Raw genomic sequence first — 12,132 nt, 5'->3', positions numbered from 1 at the left:
TGGTTAGCAGTGGTGTTGTTAGCGGCAGCACTGGAGTGCAAAACACAACTACATTTGATAGTGATCAAGTATGGAATAATTTTCAGTTTTTTACAATACTTTATTGGTGTTCGCCTTTTGAAGTGAAACTTCTTTAGCGGTGCTAGTGTATTAAAAAATAATCAAAAAAAAAAATGNATAAAGATGCTGCAGACGATGTGCCGCGTGCAGGGACAGATGCAGAGCGGTGGTGGTGGTGGTGGCAGTGCAGCTGTGAGTGTGGGAGTTGGTTCTGGTAGCAGCGCTGTACAAAGTGGCGCCAAAGACGAAGAGGCTGATGTTGTTGGCGTTGGCTCCGGCAGCGTGGTTAGCAGTGGTGTTGTTAGCGGCAGCACTGGAGTGCAAAACACAACAACATTTGATAGTGATCAAGTATGGAATAATTTTCAGTTTTTTACAATACTTTATTGGTGTTCGCCTTTTGAAGTGAAACTTCTTTAGCGGTGGTAGTGTATTAAAAAATAATCAAAAAAAAAAAAAATTTATACTTTGGATGCAACGGAAGTGCTTAATATTACCGTTGAAGTTAAGGTCAAGGTCAAGGCTAAGGTTAAGTTTGAAGTTAATATTAAGCTTGAGGTTAACATTAAGTTAGGGTTAAGGTTAGGGATAGGGTTAATATTAGAGTTAGGGTTAAGGTTGAGATTAAGGTGAAGGTTAACGTTATGGTTATGGCTATGGTTGTGTTTAAGTTGAAGGTTATGGGTATTGTTAAGGTTAAGATTAAGATAAATGTAGCATTAAGGTAAAGCTAAGATTTAGAACGAGATTCACTGTTAACCCTTTAGTACCGTGTAATCTAATTTAATGCCGATACATAAGGATAACATTAATATTATCGATGAGACTTGAATCTAAGGATAATTTAAATATCAGGTTATTTTTTTTTTTTAATTTTCAGATATAGAGTATGGAATCTAACCTGTCGATATGTAATATCAAACCAATAAAATATTCCCAATTATCATTTGTCTTAAAAGCCGTCATCGATTCGCCACTTCTTTGCTCGCTATGTTTCAGTTCCGGTCACTTAACAAAAAATTTTGCATGTGAAAGCAACAAAAAAGTTTCGCCACTCGCTAACTGTTGGCGAATTGATGAAGGCTATAGTATAAAACCAAGAACTAAAATATATAACATATATTAGTCAGTTTGAAACGAACAAGAAATGAATCAAGAGAAGTTTCACTTCTGTAAAGTGACAGATTCACACTAACGTTTTCTATTTTGCTTTATTTTCATAGCTAAATCCACAAGAATGCACGCCAGAAATGTTATTCTTGCATGGTACTCCCGCGCAAGTATTGTACAACTTGGGTGTTTTGAATGGCCTACTCATACCCGCATTGGATCCTTACGGCGAGGCGGCACTGCAAGTGCAATCTGCTTGGCTGCACTCGGGTTGCGCGCATTTCATTTTGGAGTTACTAACCAAAAATAATTTCCTACCCAATGCTGATATGCACACCAAACGTGCTGCGTTTCATTGTGTGTTGCGTCTGGCCAGGTTGTTCCTCTACACTGTTGGCTATGTGCTATCACGTGTCGGCGACGAGCCAATGCTTCGTGACTTTGATGTTGGCGCACGCTCACAAGTCGAAATACTTAAGCAAATACTGAGCTCAATACCGAATAATTCGGAGAGCACCATGCGCGCTATTTCCACGAAGTTAGCTGAAATTTTAGCTGCGGAAATGCTTTCGGCCAGTGCCGAAGGCGAACGCTGTCGCATCCTATTTAGTTCGACGTTGCAATGGTCCTCTCCGGACATTACGACTATTAAGGCAGTCATACAATTGGCTTGGTCGTCATCCTGTGGCAATCTGCAGGCGCTTGGTAATAAGAATGACTTCGCTAACGACATCACAATGCCGGATGCACAAGATTTCGCAATGTGCAAAGAGGCTTTAGAAGTGCTAACCATTTCATTGGTGCTTAATCCGAGTGCTAACGAGGCGTTGAGTAACGATCCCATTTGGCCGAAATTCATTACATCGCTTATACTAAAGAATCCATCGCGCCATGTGCGTCAAATAGCTGCTGATCAGCTGTTTCTTTCGTGCACCTATTGCGCCGGCGACCGACGTCCATTCGCTTACATGGTAAATCTGCTCGTAAATTCATTGAAGGTACTGGTGCCGCAATACGAGGCCACATGCGCTGACTTCTTTCAACTGCTGTGCCGCACACTCTCGTACGGAAGCGTATGTAATTGGCCGCTCAACATCGGCGATGGTCTGCTGACTGAGGAGATCAATTGGTTGCAAAAGATACGCGAGAATGTTTTAGTCACCGGCGATATACAGGTGCATGAAGATTTGTTGGAGGGACATTTGTGCTTGGCCAAAGAGTTGATGTTTTTCTTGTCGCCCGAAACCAAAGCGCAACTTACCGATCTGATAGATGAGGTTATTGATATCTTTCTGTTCCCATCATCACGAGAGTATCTCCACTTGCGAAAGTTCAATAAGCTGAGGAACCCAACCTCGCCACCACCCGTCTGTCGCAGTCCGCACACCATAGCAGCGGCTTGCNCTTACCGATCTGATAGATGAGGTTATTGATATCTTTCTGTTCCCATCATCGCGAGAGTATCTCCACTTACGAAAGTTCAATAAGCTGAGGAACCCAACCTCGCCACCACCCGTCTGTCGCAGTCCGCACACCATAGCAGCGGCTTGTGATTTGTTGATAGCACTTTGTCAGAATTCTGTTCCTAACATGAAGCTGCTAACTAATACGCTTATAGATTTCGTATGCACAGATACGGAGCCGTTGCGCGAATGGGACTTCTTACCGCCAGTTGGGCCGCGACCGATAAAAGGATTTTGTGGTTTGAAAAATGCCGGTGCCACGTGTTACATGAATTCGGTGCTGCAACAATTATATATGGTGCCATCCATACGCGTCGGCATACTGAAAGCTGATGGCGCTGCTACAATTGAGAATGAGGATTTTAGTGGTGAGTCTGATGTGGCCAGTATTAATAGTGCGCTATTCTCCAGTCCTGGTAGCGGTGAAGACAATAGCAGCACTGATGTGCGAAAAAACTATCATGTGGTGATATTGAAGTATGTGCAGGCGATATTTGCCCATTTGGGTCACAGTGCACTGCAATACTATGTGCCGCGTGGCCTTTGGGCGTACTTCAAGTGAGTTTGACGAGCGATAGTTTTTTTTTTGCTTTTATATATACTGTTATTCCCTACGCGCATTTTGAACCAATTTTTAGATTACAAGGCGAACCCGTGAATTTACGTGAGCAACAAGATGCTGTTGAATTTTTCATGTCACTATTCGAAAGCCTGGATGAAGGTCTCAAGGCTTTAGGTCATACTCAACTAATGAATGCCACTTTGGGTGGTTCATTTAGCGATCAAAAGATTTGCCAAGAATGTCCGCATCGATATTCCAAGGAGGAGCCATTCAGTGTGTTCAGCGTGGATATTCGAAATCATAGCTCACTAACCGAATCGTTGGAGCAGTATGTAAAGGGTGAACTTCTAGAGGGAGCTGATGCATACCATTGTGATAAATGTGATAAAAAAGTAAGTTTATCGCTTAAAAATAAGTATGAAACAGCCATAACTATTCCTATAATGAAAGCGATAACGATTACGATAGAAATGCATCAAAATACCCGAATTATTTCGGGTAATTTAGTTAAAAATATCTTCATTATAAACGATCTTAAATCGCAAATTTAAAAAGCATCTAAAACAATTTATTGAAAAAAAAAATATACGGAAGCATGATGGTTTTTTCATGAAAACAACTAAAAGAAATACTTCCAAAACTGTTTTAAGTATACTATTTTCTAAACCAACCATTCTTCATTTAATTTTACAGGTAGTTACAGTTAAGCGGTTGTGTGTAAGAAAACTACCGCCTGTGTTAGCCATTCAATTAAAACGTTTCGAATACGATTACGAGCGCGTTTGCGCTATTAAATTTAACGATTACTTTGAGTTCCCACGTGTACTCGATATGGAACCATATACAGGTGAGTACTTATTCAATAAAAAACAATATATATATGTATGTATATAAATATGGATGATGGATTCGGAGTTAAAAAAGAATAACGGCTAAAGTCGACTTATGACATAACTGCCGGTTTCACGTATCAGAAGAAGTACGGCTTCTAATTAAATGCATTTAACCTACCAATTGTTGTTGAAAAAATTGAGTGCTGCGGCGGTAGACTATCCCACCAAGGTCTCCATTTGTCCATGGCCACCCTCATCGTTCCAGATATCTGGAAAACGGGGAGAGTGGCCTTCTCACTGCTTAAACCGGGGAAATAGCACTTAACGCCATAAACATAGAAATTACTCGTGGCCTGAACAGAAACCTCCCCACAGCGTGGGATTTTACGAATCTAGGGGAACTTAATTCTGTTTAACCACATATTATTTATTATATGTATTTTTCGGTATATTTATATTGGGATGAACACAAATTAGGATGACAACAAAGAAAAAGGATCAGTCCAGCGCCTTGTCTTGACCTGCGGGCTGTGTTGGAGTCACAGCCGCTAAACTTAAGCTTAGAATACGTGATCTTACATTCAAGTTAAAACGGTACATGAAATATTCGTTTTGATTGTATGGAATTGAATTTAATAAATCAATAGGAATTGCAAATATTAATAATTAGTAATAGAGAAGCAGATCCACATAAACTTTAGTCATATGTGCCATCAGCTTATAAATAGATATATGCCATGGCATGTATCACTACTACTGATTAATTTTTTTTCCCTTCAACCTGTAGAAATTCGTATTACTTTTTATATTAGCCTAGGTCCCCGTATTAGTATTCTTCTTCGTGTTCGTGCTCGTCTTCGCATTATATTCGTCTTCGGATTTGTGTATACGTTAGCTAAGACTTCTGAAACAGCTGGAAACTCTAAATATAGTTATGAAATAAACAAATATCTTGCGTCTGATATTGTGATACCTAAATATTTCATGTGCCTGATGAATTAAGTTAAATTTGATTTTTTAAATACGTGACAACGCTCCAAAATACAGTTAAAAAATAAAGCCTTTTTAAACTCATTTAAAGACATTTGATACCCATATTTTTAATAATTGATTTAACATATTAAGTAATTTGAATTTACCGTTTTAAACAGGTGGCAACCCTCTTTAATATTCTAAATATTCAAACTATCTTACCACCTTCGTTTCATATATTAATATTTCATTTCACCTATGCATACTTTAACTAAATTCTAATTTTAAAACAGGTGGCAACCCTATTCAAAATATTTTAAAACCAAAACCTTGTTAAGCCTTTATCGACTGACACAAATATTGCTATACATATTAAAATTGTATATCTAATTCCCTTAATTCAAGTTGAATTTAATTTCTAAAACATATGGCAACCCTCTCCAGTTCAGAAAAAAAAATTTTAACCTATGTCAATTTAAACCCATACTTTAATTATTCATTTGACTTATTAAATAATTTGAGTTAAACTTTTTACACAGGTGGAAACCCTCTTTAATGTTATAAATGCTCAAACTAAATATTTCTTAATACTCCTTTGTTTGACGCCAATACTTCAATATTTCATATAATGTAATTTAATTCGCCTTTTCGAACAGATGGCAATCTTGTTCACATTATTTTTAAACAAAAACCTCGTTACACCTCGTTACAATAAATCATATATCGCCACCTGAAATGCAAAAAGACGTAACAACATCGTAACTGAAAAAGAAAAAAGTCGTGACTAAAATTTTTTATTTTTTTTTCATTAAATGATGTGTTAATCAATCAAAAACGGAATTTTGAATTTTTAATTAGTTATGACTTTTTGAATTACAGCGACGATGTTTGTTACGCCTTTTTGCATTTCAGGTGACGATATGTAATTCGGTCAAGGCATTCGCGATTTTTTTATTTTATTTTGATATGTAGTACATATCATTCCTTGTTCATATAAAATAAAGTAGGTTTAAAGAGCTTTATAAAATGCGTTTTCATAAATTTTTTAACCGACTTCACTAAAAGGAGAAAGGTTATCAATTCGTCGGAATATTTTTTTATTTTATTTTTTTAATCTTTTTTATGTATGTTACCGCATAACTTTGGACCACGATTTCTATAATTATTATTTTTTTTTAAGCAAAGGTGTTACCTCACAGGTGGTCCCATATTAATTTTACTTAAATCCGATCATCGAATCATGAAGAAATTAACAGATGATCTTATCCAATAGTATATTAGAGCTTTTTTTTCTGAAGTGCTCGCGAAAGCGTCTATACTGCTTTCTTGTGCTTTTTCTGTCCTAGGGGCAGAATGCAGATTTGAATTATTTTTTTCCGCGTATTGAAAAATCTTGTGCTCACTAGCAGGCATATAATACCAGGGGTATTTTTTCATATTAATTCTTTCGGTTTCCTCAGCATAAGCTTTAAATTTTTCATCATCGATTTCCAAACTGTTTGATCACGCTTTAAGGATAACGCGAAAGTGAAATATCAGATCGTCATCAGTACCTGTGATCTCGGCAGATTTTAAAGAGTTTCGGAACCACCTTCGGCCAGTAACCTTCGGCCATCATTGGTACTCCCCGCTGTCTGTTTCGGCATATCAAACGGGAGTCCCATCTCAGATTGCAGTCTTTAGTTTGTATGATATGTGAATTATGCATTCGAAACACCTAATCCAGGAGTGCAGGGGAGATATTCCAAATGAATACATTTCTTCATCTGGCAAGCGAGAAGCTACTGTAACTTGGTTCATTTCCTTTTATTATGATGATTGTTTTTTTTTTTTTTAAGCCACATTTTGTTTACAGCAAGAAACTTTGCAAGCTTACGCTGACTTTTTTGCCACTTTTTGCATAAGCTGCTCACAAAATATTGCAGACTCCTTGATGTGAGGTCTATGTCCATGACATCATAATATTTTTCAAATATGTAGTGGCAAATTAGTTCAGTTCTATCCTCTTTTTTGCTCTGATACCATATTTGAAAAACGTCTCGTCTCTTCATATTGTACACCTCTACAGAAAATGAAAAAAATATATACGAGAGATGCAAGCAGGTAGAGCTGTACTAATCTTATTCTAATACACAAGCTTATTTTTTGATTTATTTTAAAACAATGGCTTGGCAAACGCACGACCACACTGCTGCAGACACAACTATAATTTTATCGAATACAAACAATGTAGTCACTTTGAGACAATCTGTTGAGTGCACTACGTTGTCGGTGGTAAATTTGAAATGACGTGAAGCAGCCTTTATATATGACTAGTCGAATGGCATGAGTAGCCACCATTTAGTTTTTTGAATAAAGTTCCCTTAGACCTGAAAAATCCTTAACTCTGCGCCTCTGTGAGACACCGTCAGCATCTTCACGCTACTAGAAGACATTGAGGCTTCCTCTCTCCCACAGGGACTCAAACGGCGATCAGCGAATAATCTGAGTGGTCGACATTTGTCAGTAATTTTCAGAGACAAAGCCAGAAAACCGCTGTTGTTTAATTATTACATTTAGAAGATCTCTCTACCACCAGTGGGAGTCTCTTACGCTGACGACTGTTCGACAATGGCGTCCGTGAATGGAATCGGAGGTAAACGTTTACCTCTCCGAACATTCTCCGGCCCGCAACTGGATGAGTTCTGATATCGCCATGGCACCACCGTCACGACGACGCTCAAATGCTCAGTAAGCAGTTTCTAGTAGGGCATCACAGACGTGGGCACCCGAACAGACACCTGCTTGCAGCATAGCCCTCGCCCCCTCGCCTAGGCACGCTACAAGGCACCTATACGAACCAACGGACGAAGTCTTGAGGTTCATAAAACAACCTTTGAACCCGACAAGCCATAAACGACATTCACAGGGAGTCGGACTTGCATTGACTCCGGAACTCTGTGAATGCCGTCTTGGGAGCACAGTCACCTGACGAGACAGAGCTTTGTCTGCCTCGAGAAACTCGCACCACCGTAGCCCAACTTAGCTCTGGATACTGCAGCAGGTTAAACAGGCAGGGTTGGGTCGGCGCTACAACAGCAAGCATCCAAGACAGTTCAACTCCCGCGCATCTTTCCCTTCCCTCACATACATTCGGCTCCAACTCCGGTGGGATAAGAATACTTGTTTATGGAAACGTGACATCAGGTGAGGTGTTTGCCTTGCCTGGTGCCAGTTCCGAGTATGCTCTGGCCCGCGCACCACACCACCATTCTATAAAAATGTATTCAGCCTCGTTGCGAAAGTCGTGTCGAATGCAACTCGTTTTTCGAGAGTCCAATCGTATCGCAAATTTCACGTCATTGCTTAAAATTTCCACTCGACTAGTGTATTAAATCGGGAAAACTTGGCAGCACTGCATAGTTTTCGAGGATTTTCGTCGTTTACATATTTCAGCCCGACAGTAGGCAATGCCAATGTTGTCGAGTCGTACAATTTAATCTAATTTACGACTTACGTAATGAGACTGATTATATTTGAAACGCAACCGTGACGCCAGCTGGCAGTGAAACTTCCAAATTCAGAAATTGCAGAAATTTGCAAGATTCTCTACTCTAGAGAGAATTTGGGAGTTTTTTTTTCATACTCTCTGAAATTGACTTCAACAATATCCTCACTGCAAGAATTAATTTTTTAAAAACTCACTCTTTTGAAGCTATCGATTAATGAAAAACAAAACTACGATACAACCAAATCGTAAATTGGATAAAAATAATCAATTAATCTAACCAAATGATTAATCGCTGTCAAGCCTAGAAGTTGTAGAATGAGTTGGCTACCCTGGTACGTNGCAAGAATTAATTTTTTAAAAACTCACTCTTTTGAAGCTATCGATTAATGAAAAACAAAACTACGATACAACCAAATCGTAAATTGGATAAAAATAATCAATTAATCTAACCAAATCATTAATCGCTGTCAAGCCTAGAAGTTGAAGAATGAGTTGGCTACGCTGGTACGTACATAGATGAATAAAAGGTTAAAGGCAAAGGTAAAAATAAAAAAAAAAAACATATGCGTGAGAATAAAGACAAAAATGATGAGCAAGTGAAATTAAAATAAAAGGTAAAGGGGNAAAAAAAAAAACAAATATGCGTGAGAATAAAGACAAAAATGATGAGCAAGTGAAATTAAAATAAAAGGTAAAGGGTAATATATACATACATACGTATGTATGTAGATGAAAAAAATAATAAACATAAAGGTAAAAATAAAAATAAATAATAAGAAAAAGATGAGGATGAGAATACCGATAAAAGTGAAGATTAAGATAGAGGAAGGAAGATTAATAGAAAGGTAATTATAAAGAAAAGGACATAGATAGACACAGAGACTCAGTCTGATAATTATTTCGGGATTTTAAAGATTTTCGGTATTCCCGGGACTAAAAGTGCCCACACTCACTTACATAAACGTAGGTTAACGTGTCAGCTGACACGATCAAACTTATGAGAGCGCCATGTAAATGAAAACTCACCATCGTTTACGTGCGACGGTTACGTGTGACGTGTACTGCATGTGTACGTCAAGCAGATACGGCATACGTACACCTCGGTGACTGCTAGCGCCTTAAATCAGGATTTTCAAGACTATTTTCGCGACTATTTCGAGATTTTCGAGACTATTTCGGAATTTACGTTATATTTGTCGTATCTTTTTATCGATATTGTTTCGATGCACTTATCAATATTGTTTCGATGCACTTATCGATATTTTTACCGACATAAAAATCAATTTGGTTATCGATATATTTACCGATATTTTATTGATATTTTAATCGATTTTGGTATCGATATAAAATAATCGATATCGATTTCGTTAATATTTTTAATAAATTTTGTTATCGATATTTTTATAGATTTTGTTATTGATATTTCTATTGATTTTGTTATCGATACTTTTTATGGATTTTGTTATAAAAATTTTTATCGATTTTGTTATCGATAATTTCATAGATTATATAATCGATATTTTTATCGACTTTGTTATCGAGGTTACTATCGATTATGTTACCGATAGTTTTATCGATTTTGTTATCGATGCTACTATCAATTAGTAAATCGCTCTTGTTATCGATATATTATTGATTTACATTATATGACATCATATGAATAAAGGAAAAATAAAGATAACGAAACAGAATAACATAAATGTAATTAGAACGAAGAGTAGAGGTTGGGATGAAGATAGAAAAAAAAATAAATAAAACTCATTACATCGAAAGTATTCCATGTGGTATCACAGCGCTACTATTCTTGGCCTATGTGTGAGAAGGATTGTGCTCTTTAGTCGTTTCAATTTAAACTAAAGATGTTTACTTTAGGCATTGGCTAGTCTTCAATAAATCAGTAAACATGGATGCTAATTTATTCAAAATTGATGTTTGCAATAAAAAAGTAAAAGTAGGAAAAAATTAGTTACTTATATAATTTTGGAAAATGGGCGTGTCATCGCCAACTTATGACCACACACAAATGAATGTGTATCTCGGTAACCGTTCAATCAATTTGTACCAAACTCGGTATGATTATTGTGCTTGCCACATAAAAAGCAAAACGTTCCAACCTTTTCAGAGCAATTTCAGGAATTCTGTTTTTAGACTTAATCTGTTATTCCTTGTAAACAAAGAATTCGATTATAATTATAACCTATTTTTTTTTTCTCTTCCTCTTCTTTTAGTATCTGGCTTAGCCAAACTGGAGGGTGAAGTCGTCGAGGTGGGCGATAATTGCCAATCAAATGGCGAAACTACCAAATATGAGTTAACTGGCATTGTGGTACATAGCGGACAGGCCTCCGGTGGCCATTACTTTAGTTACATACTTTCTAAGTAAGCTATTTTATAAAATTTTCTTAAAATAAAGATAGTTTTTAACATGATCAATTGCCGTGTCTTTAGGAATCCCTCCACTGGTAAGGAGCAATGGTATAAATTCGACGATGGTGAGGTGAGCGAATGCAAAATGCACGAGGATGAAGAGTTGAAAGCACAATGCTTTGGCGGTGATTACATGGGCGAGATTTATGATAATAATTTGAAGCGCATGCAATACAGACGTCAAAAGCGATGGTGGAATGCATATATGCTGTTCTATACACGTTACGATCAAAAGCCTGTACAATTTGAACCTTGTGTGGAGCAATTGTCATTGGCAGAAAGTCGCAATTTCGTATTGCCGCTGCCAAAGCCGATCGAGCGCAGTGTACGGTAAGTAAAGTGTTATGCCAATTATTTGTATGTGAAATAAAAGACTTTGTCTCCTTCAAATAGCCATCAAAATATACGATTTTTACACTCAAAGAGCATATTCTCTGTGGAATTCTTCAATTTCATTAAGAAATTAGTTAGCTGCAGTATTCCTTCAACACGTCCCGATAAAATGGTGTGTTTATTTGCGTCATTTACCAATGTATATTGTATGTACGTATGTTGAAATACTAATTCTTCTTCTAATTTTCAACGCAGACACCAGCTGCTGAAGAACTTTCATTGTTGGGTGTGCAATTAGCATCGCAATTCTTATTCCACACAGGTTTTAGAACGAAAAAATCGCTGCGTGGACCTGTTATAGAATGGTAGGTTTACTTGAGAATTGGTAAGGTTTATCTTCGATTATGCTCTTCCAGAATTTTACGATAATTGAAGTTGAGCTAATTTATATATTTTTGTTCTTCAGGTATGATACACTATCACATCACATTCGCTTCTCCTCATTGGTGCGCAAATGGTTTGCAAATAATGCGCTTCTCAATCCTGCGTCTCGTCTCGGCGAATATATCTTAATGGCTCCATCACCGGAGGTACGCACTGTATTTGTAAAGTTGGTAGTTTTCTTCTGCCACTTTGCTATAGCCGACGAGCCGCTGGCTGGCTACGAAGGCAGCAATCTGTGTGAACAGATTTTGATTAGCGTATTGGAACTGCTGAAGTGTGAGGCTGTCGATTATGGCAAGCATTTGCCACACTACTTTAGTTTATTCAGCATGTACGTGGGCTTGGGTATACCAGAAAAGCAGCAGTTGTTGAAGGTGTGTAAATCATTGCATTTTATTCAAAATTGAATTTCAGTTAAAATGCATATTTTCCACCATA

General features: G+C 37.4%; 1 protein-coding gene across 1 annotated transcript in view; it reads left to right on the top strand.

Annotated features, from left to right (window-relative positions):
* Positions 1 to 183: 183 nt before the first annotated feature.
* Positions 184 to 12,132, top strand: part of LOC108373855 (probable ubiquitin carboxyl-terminal hydrolase FAF) — a gene marked incomplete at its 5' end in the record, with an annotated part of 29,193 nt that continues 17,244 nt past the window's right edge. The window contains 10 exons of the mRNA XM_017629799.1: positions 184 to 411; positions 1,284 to 2,573; positions 2,722 to 3,191; positions 3,272 to 3,587; positions 3,889 to 4,042; positions 10,719 to 10,869; positions 10,939 to 11,247; positions 11,311 to 11,422; positions 11,506 to 11,615; positions 11,717 to 12,068. Coding sequence (XP_017485288.1) covers positions 184 to 411; positions 1,284 to 2,573; positions 2,722 to 3,191; positions 3,272 to 3,587; positions 3,889 to 4,042; positions 10,719 to 10,869; positions 10,939 to 11,247; positions 11,311 to 11,422; positions 11,506 to 11,615; positions 11,717 to 12,068 — 3,492 coding nt within the window. The remainder of the gene's footprint in view (positions 412 to 1,283; positions 2,574 to 2,721; positions 3,192 to 3,271; positions 3,588 to 3,888; positions 4,043 to 10,718; positions 10,870 to 10,938; positions 11,248 to 11,310; positions 11,423 to 11,505; positions 11,616 to 11,716; positions 12,069 to 12,132) is intronic.

This window comes from Rhagoletis zephyria, unplaced genomic scaffold (genome assembly GCF_001687245.7).
Source record: "Rhagoletis zephyria isolate East Lansing unplaced genomic scaffold, Rhagoletis_zephyria_1.1 Rzeph_scaffold_07085, whole genome shotgun sequence".
Lineage (NCBI taxonomy): Eukaryota > Metazoa > Arthropoda > Insecta > Diptera > Tephritidae > Rhagoletis > Rhagoletis zephyria.
This window is presented reverse-complemented; position numbering and strand designations above follow the sequence as displayed.